At 50.9% G+C, this 7,581-nt stretch overlaps 1 protein-coding gene across 1 annotated transcript; it reads right to left on the bottom strand.

The window, feature by feature from the left end:
- Positions 1-717: 717 nt before the first annotated feature.
- On the bottom strand, positions 718-2,050 carry Tspo2 (translocator protein 2). Its single transcript, XM_038341258.1, has 3 exons — positions 1,878-2,050; positions 1,115-1,256; positions 718-894 (listed from the first exon to the last, which is right to left on the bottom strand). The coding sequence occupies exons 1-3, from the start codon at positions 2,048-2,050 to the stop codon at positions 718-720; spliced, it is 492 nt and encodes a 163-aa protein (XP_038197186.1).
- Between the last annotated feature and the right edge of the window lie 5,531 nt (positions 2,051-7,581).

Here is a 7,581-nt window from a genome sequence, read left to right as displayed (position 1 = left end):
TGTCACAGTGCTCATGAGGAGGTCAAACGACAACTTTTGGGATTCATTTCTTCCTGTTCATTGTGTGGTCCTCAATGATAGAAATCAGGATTCATTCTGTTTTGGTGGGAAGGGCTTTACCTGATGAGCCATCTTGCTGGCCCAAGATTCTGTTCCTGAGATAAATGTTGAATGCTAACACCTGGGCTGGGCTTGGGGAGGCATGACAGAGGAGACACGGTGGTCACCCTCCCCAGCGTGTGTTCCTACATCCACTCGTCACTCCTACAGGGGAGGCTCCCACTCTGCAGCCCCGGATGCTGGACGCTATGCATCCATGTCCGCTTGACATCACACCCTCAAAGTCAACAACAGGATTTTATTATGTATCAGAAAGCATCCTCCTGTTTTCTATTTCTCCAAAGTCTAAGGAGAGCGGCCACATCAAGTGTGTCTAGCTCCACAACTACCCCGCCCACTTACCACCTCCCCGCTCTCCTGTTCCCTGGCGCCTCAGTTGCTCTTCTTTTTTTAAATATTTATTTACTTGTTTATTATGTATACAATATTCCGTCTGTGTGTATGTCTACAGGCCAGAAGCGGGTACCAGAACTCATTACAGATGGTTGTGAGCTACCATGTGGTTGCTGGGAATTGAACTCAGGACCTTTGGAAGAGCAGGCAATGCTCTTAACCACTGAGCCATCTCTCCAGCCCCTCAGTTGCTCTTCTTGATGGCTAAGGCTGGTACGCTGGACATAAGCTATCCCTCCACAGGCGGTAGGTGATGGCAGTAGTCACAGTGAGCCAGGCCAGGTAGGGCAGTAGGAGCAGAGCAGCAAGCTTGTTGATCGGCTGCCAGATGAGCACCATGCTTGCCACCAGCCCATAGAGCAGCAACAGGTCCAGGAGGGCCTGGGCAGAAAGGATGGGAAGGTGTAGCCATGCTGTGTCAGGAACCAGGACCCTCTGCCTTTCTACAGTACTCTGACCCAGAATCCCATCCCTGGGGCACTGTGCACACTGTGCACACTGTAGGAATTGTGTGTGTGCCGCTTGTTGGTCCCACTCCCTGATGTGGAACCCTGTGGTTTCACAATCTCTTTCTCCCAGCATGGAGCATCATGTGCCTTACCAGCCCAGGGTTGTTGGCTGTCAAGAAGAGCATCAAGAAGGTCCAGCTGAGGGTGAGCTGGAAAGTGTAGAGGCCAAGGGGCAGTGCTAGGGGCCACCGGAAGCCCCCTCCCAGGTCCTTCCACACCAGGTAGGAGGCATAGCTGCAGAGACAGGGTGTTCTGTAGGAGTCAGGCCCTCTGGCAGAAGGCCTCTTGGCTGCCAAGGAGTACAAGTACCCTGAGTTTGGCATGTGCAAAGGTGGGTGCAAGAATCATTTGAGGGCCAAGGAGGGACTGGAGAGATGGTTCAGCAGTTAAGGGCACTTCCTGCCTTTCCAGAGGACACACAGTTGGTTCCCAGCACCCTTGCCAGGTGATACGTGTAACTTCACGTATCTGCAGCTCCAGGAAGCCTGATGCCTTCTGGTGTTCATGCACAGCATACACTCATACACACACACACACACACACACACACACACACACACACACGACACACTCACACATGTAAAATAAAATAAATCTTGAGAGCCAAGGGAGAGCTGGGGGGAGGAATTGGGTGGGAGGGGTTGGGTGTCCTGGGAAGAAGGCTAGGAGGGTTGGAGGGGGTGGAAGCAGAGGGCTTGCTGGAATCTGGGGAATGTAGGGCATTTCTGTTTGTGGGGGGACCCCTACCCAAAGAAAAACAATGGGGTACCATCCATCTGGAGGCCAAGGTACAGAGCAAGCTCACATACAGGGGGATTACCTTCAACCCCTGCAGGCTCCAAGGCCACACACTCACCCCATGACAGAGTAGATGGTTGCCCACACAGGCAATATGACCTTGTGGGGTGGACACCACGACAGCTTCCTGTCATCCTCACACCAACCGGACGTCTCATTAGGAGTGAACATGCAAATCAGGATGGGTCCCAGGAGGGGCACACCCACAAAGACAGGCCCTTGAAGCTGCATTCACCCTAGAGAGGCAAAATCTGGGCAGGCAGAGAGAATGCTGGGATGAGCGTTCCTCCGCCCTTCTCCGAGGCCTTCAAATTTGAGGCCAGAGTTCCTCATTGGAGGTCCTCCCCCTTGAGCCCAGCTCTAGTCGTGACCCTTGAACCATCTGCAGCTACCACTCCCCTGCCATTTTCTGGCATCTGTGCCTTCTGTTCCCCACATTATCCACTCACGCAGTCACTGGGGAGCACGGTTCAGCAGAGGCAAAGGCTTCCTCCTCTTGCCTGACTCCTGTGAGTCGGGACCAGGTTCGATCTTTCTCTCCCAACACAGGCAGCACCTGGCCAGGCAGATAGCAAGCCTATAGAGTCTCAAGGACTGTGCCTTACCGAGGCTGGCGGTGGCATCCTGGAGGGAGTTGGGAAGCTTATGAGGCTTGTTCGTTGGTTCACAGGGCTGGACTTAACCGGACCATTTCTTTGATTTTCTGTCCGTGTGTTTTCTGAGGTGAATAGGTGTCTGACTGCAGCGCTCCAGGAAAACTCACATGGCAGCCACGTTCTGAGAGTGGGAGCCAGGGTTTGCTGCGCCAGTTATAACCCCCAGTCGCCCCACTCATCCGCCCCTATCTTATCTCATTAGACCAGACTGGCACACTCAAGAGGCCCACCCAGGCTGGTCTGCCGAGCATCAGGCACTACCAACGGACGCCATGGATCCCCTTCTCTGAAGCATTTATTCTCCCCTGCTTCTGGTCCTTCAGGGATGTGGTCTGCGTCTCCCCATTCCCGTATGTCTGGTCTGCAAGCACAGGTGTCCAGATTTCTTGTGCTTTGACTCTGAAGGACACAACAGCATGGTTTTTTATGAAAAATGCCTTTTCCATTTACTGTTGCTTTCTCTGAATGCCGTTTTTATGTGGGCCAATGTTTAGGCCCCTCCTCCCACTAAAGGCCTGGTCAGTATCAATCTTCTTACCTGCTTTTGCTGTTTCAGCTTCTGTCTTAGGATCGACGGAATTTGACAGAAATAAAAATCTGATTGTTTTCTGTCCTAGAGTGACCGACAGACCCACCCTTTCCTATCATAGGTCAGGGACAAATTCTGGAAGTTCCTGGGGCAGGGTTGAGCGTCGAGCCTGTCTGCATTTTTCTATTGGGTTCTCTCTGCCTCTCACTGCCCACTTCCCACATCCTTGTCTCAGTTATTCCTAATTTTTCTTTTCTTTTCTTTTTTTTTTTAGTTTTTCGAGACAGGGTTTCTCTGCAGCTTTAGAGCCTGTCCTGGAGCTAGCTCTTGTAGACCAGGCTGGTCTTGAACTCACAGAGATCTGCCTGCCTCTGCCTCCCGAGTGCTAGGATTAAAGGCGTGCGCCACCACCGCCCGGCTATTCCTAATTTTTCACCTGGTGCTGAAGCTTCTTCTTATTGACCGTGCCTATCCTCTCTTCGGTTCACAGGACTTCCTTGCTTACCTCAGGCACACACCTCCCAGGCCAGATGCCTGATGATGTGCACAACACAGAAGAGAGTGAGGGACTGGAGAGGGTGGAACTGCCCTCCTGCTCTTCTCCCTTTCTCAGATGAAAAGGGTGGTGGCGTTGTTGGGGAGTCTATGTGGCTGTTTGCATGAGGGCTCCTGTCCACACACCCACACCCTGGTCTGTTAGGACTTGTGTGGTGTGTGTGTGTGTGTGTGTGTGTGTGTGTGAGAGAGAGAGAGAGAGAGAGAGAGAGAGAGAGAGAGAGAGAGAGAGAGAGAGAGACACTAGGGATTATATGCACCCAGAGCTTTATGTCTGCTATCAAGCACTCTAGTGCTGAGGTGCTCTTCTTCCCTCCTCCGGCCCCTCAGCGCCCTCTTGATACTTGGGTGTTTGGAGGAGGCCCCCCTGATGGACTAGTTCAGAGTTTGACATTGAAATCTCCACCTTCTCTAACAGCCCAGCCTGGAGCTACAATCCTACGGGTCTCTGCCACAATCCTACCATGGTCTCTGCTCCTGTGACCCAGCTCTGTGTCCCTGGGGATGACAGAGGCCCCCAGATGTCCCTAGAGCTCCTCTGAAACCAGATTGTCTCCATGTGAGGCAAGCACCAGCTTTGGAAATGAGTTCATGATCCATGAACACAGCCTCATGGCTGGCCTGTTTCCTCTTGGCCTGGCTAGGGTTTGGCATATCTTTCCCAACCCCCAGCACTTGGTGTCTCAGAGATGAAAGCAGCAGGTAGTGGAGGTAGGTGGGGAATCTGGGTGGGTGTGGCCTGGTACTTCCTCCCAGCCACCCTGAAAAGGGACAAGAGAGAGAGTGTCCCTGCCTGTTGGCAAGGCCCAGTCTTCTGCATGACTCACACAGCTTTGTGTAACAAAGACAGCTACCTCCCTGTTTGTCCCCTGCCAGAGTTCTGAGCACCCTTCCTTGCATGTCTTTTAGGCACTTTTTTATAGGGCTGGCTGCTCTCCGTGGGTCGCTGGTGACACCCACTGGGGCACCCTGAGATGTGTTTGTCTCTCACCCTCCCTGCAATCTCCACCCAGGGATGGAAGCAGAGGGGATGTGAGACAAGAGAATAATTAACGATGAGAGGAAGCCATTTCTATATGTTCTTTTATGTACGCATATATGCACGTGTGTGCAGGTGCATGCCTGTGTGTATGTGAATGAGGGGTATGTCACGAGCACGTGGAGGCCAGAGGACAGTCTTGAGTGTTAACTCTCTCAGCTGGAGTCCACTATTTTATTTATTTATTTTTGAGACAGGCCCTCTCCCTGGCCCGGAACTGACCAAGTTGACTGTGTTGGCTGGTCAGTTGGCCCACCATTCCATCTGTCTCTCCCCGACTCTAGAGAGTTACCAGAGTCTTTTATGTGGATTTGGGCTGTTGAACTCAGCAGGTCCTCAAGCATGCAACACAAACACTGTACTGAGTCATTTTCCCGGCCCAAACCTATCTATCTATCTATCTATCTATCTATCTATCTATCTATCTATCTATCTATCTTTTTCTTTCCTTTTCTTTCCTTTCCTTTCCTTTTTTTTCTTTCTCTTCTTAAAGTTGTATTTAGGATCTGGAGAGACTATTCAGCGGTTAACAGAACTTTTGGCTCTTTCAGAGGACCTGAACTCAGATCCTAGGGTCCACATCAAGTGGTTCACAGCTGTCTATAACTCCAGCTTCAGGGGATATGATCCCCTCTTCTGGTCTCTGAAGGCTCCCATATACAGGAGGTATGCACATACACACAGACACATACACACATACACACTCATAAATTAAACAAAATAGAACACAAACAAATATATAGAACACATATGCTAAAATAAAAATGAAAAATATTAAAAATGTTATTTGATTGATGCACAGTAACTACATATTTTTTGGGTATAATGCAAGATGTCTTGACACATGGATACATTTTGTAATGATCAAATCAAAGTAATTAGAATATTAATTTCCTCAAACATTTATCACTGAAGTTGAGACAACAGTCAAAATCCTGTTTTCTAACTATTTCGGAGTGCACAGCACACTTTGGTCCCCTGTAGATACACTGCTGTACTGCAGTCTCACGGGGCACCAGAATTTATTTTATCAAACTGCAGCCCATTGCTCAGTATCGCCCCACCCCCTGCTTCCCGCTCTTTCCAGACTTTCATATCTGTATTCCCACATTTATAGCAGTGCCGTTCACCAAAGCCAAGATATGGAGTCAGTTTAGGAGCCCATGGAAAGATGGCTGCGCATTGAAGAGGCAGACAGCAGCAAACGGGTGGTCAGCTCCCTGCTCCGAGAGGCTTTCGTCCTGGACGCTCAGAGCTCCTGGGCTCTGCTTGGTCTTCAGGGATCAGAGCCTTGAGAATGTCAGCACTAACTCATGCTCAAGGTAAGAGCAAGCGTCTCACCAACTCTGGGCAAGAGCTAGGGCAAGTGTCCAGACCAAGGGCAGTGTCCCACCAACTCTGCGGGGGTGGGGGAGCAGATATGCGAGTCTTTCACACTGTACCTGTGTCATCTTCCCATGCAGGGAGGGCAGAAAAGAGACTCTCAGTGTGAGGATCGGCTGCATTGGCTCACCCGGAAAGTGCTTTGAGCTGCGGTCTCCCGCCAGACCCTGTGGAAACAGCGGTTGCATTTGAACAAGATTCCCAGGTGAGTCCTGGGACGTCAGTCGTCTGATACTTCTGGCCTCCCTCCTCCTGTCCGTACCAGCAGGCTTTGGTAGGGGCTGTCACTTACCAGCAGAGGGCACTGTGAGGAGGGGGCTTCTAGATGCATGACCTGCATCAAAGCTGCCTCCTTTCCTCCTCCCTTCCAGACTGGCCCTGGGAAGTGTGCTGACTCCCAGGCCTCACCTGGACTTTGCCAACAGACAAAGACATTCTCCGCCACCCCTCCATAGCGTGACTGGGAGGCAGGAAGCTGCTGGGAAGTAGCAGGCCACACCTGCCTGCATTCCCCGCCCAAGTCCACTTGTCTGCAGGCCTGGAGACAGGTCTGGTTGGCCTTTCCGTTTCTTAGAGAGGGAATTATTGCTTCTGGGAGCGCTAGCGGCCTCTTGGAACAAACTGATATTAAGGTGGGTACCCCAGTGTGTGTGTGTGTGTGTGTGTGTGTGTGTGTGTGTGTGTGTGTGTGAGAGAGAGAGAGAGAGAGAGAGAGAGAGAGAGAGAGAGAGAGAGAGAGAGCTGCAAGGGGATGATATGGCTAAGGGGCCCAGGGAAGAGCCAGATCAGCTTAGCTAGTCTGCCACCCTATGAGGACCCTCTGCACTGAGGAGGGAAGAAAGGCCTGGCTGGGGTCAGAAGTGGTGATTTATGTTTGGTGGAAATGGGTATTGTGCTCATGAGCGCTGGCCTTGAACTGTCTGTGGCCTCATTCATTGTCGCGTTGTTTTTGTTGTTTCCCTGGTACTGTGGTTTGAACCGAGAAACGAGGGTGTGCACACAAGTGTTCCGTCACTGAGCTACACCCCAGTCCTCTTGTACTCTTTATTTTTGTTACTTAGCTTGTTTGTTTGAGACAGGTTCTCACCATGTAGCCCAGACTGGCCTGGAGCCCACTCCCACTTGTCCTCCAGCTTACAGGGATCTGCCTGCCTCTGCCTCCTCAGTGCTGAGATAAAGGTGTACCCCCGTGCCGGATTCTTACTTTTTAAGACAGACTTACTGCATTGCCCAGGATGGCCTTGAATTCTCTGTAAGCTCAGGACAACTTCGAATTTGTGACCATCCTCCTTCAGCCTCCTAAGTAGCTGGAATTACTGGCTCGGGCCAGTACCTTTTATGTCTTTTAAAAGCGCTTGGAACTCTATCAGGTGTTCTAGTGAGAATCAGTGAGGAGGGGAGGGTTGAGCATCTATAGGATATGAACAGATCTTTGCAGTGAGATTCTGGGTCTTTGTTCATATGGCAGGTGATGATAGGTATTTTAATGCCCCTTGTTTTGGGGGAAATGTTACCCAGAATGCTCTGGGCTGGAGAATTGGGTTCTGAGGAGTCGGGAGTCAGAAAACATGGTGAATTGATAGGTCTTTAAGCAAGCTAA

The sequence above is a fragment of the Arvicola amphibius genome, chromosome 9 (assembly GCF_903992535.2).
Source record: "Arvicola amphibius chromosome 9, mArvAmp1.2, whole genome shotgun sequence".
Lineage (NCBI taxonomy): Eukaryota > Metazoa > Chordata > Mammalia > Rodentia > Cricetidae > Arvicola > Arvicola amphibius.
The sequence above is the reverse complement of the archived record's forward strand: the minus strand, read 5'-3'. Positions and strand labels throughout refer to the sequence as shown.

Bases quoted from the DNA above. Each gene is read 5' to 3' on its own strand.
- Tspo2 (XM_038341258.1), bottom strand. From the start codon at position 2,050: ATGCAGCTTCAAGGGCCTGTCTTTGTGGGTGTGCCCCTCCTGGGACCC. The intron at 1,257-1,877 runs GTGAGTGTGTGG...CTGTCTCTGCAG, and splicing joins ACCATCTACTCTGTCATGGG to CTATGCCTCCTACCTGGTGT. The intron at 895-1,114 runs GTAAGGCACATG...CTTTCTGCCCAG, and splicing joins CAGCCAACAACCCTGGGCTG to GCCCTCCTGGACCTGTTGCT.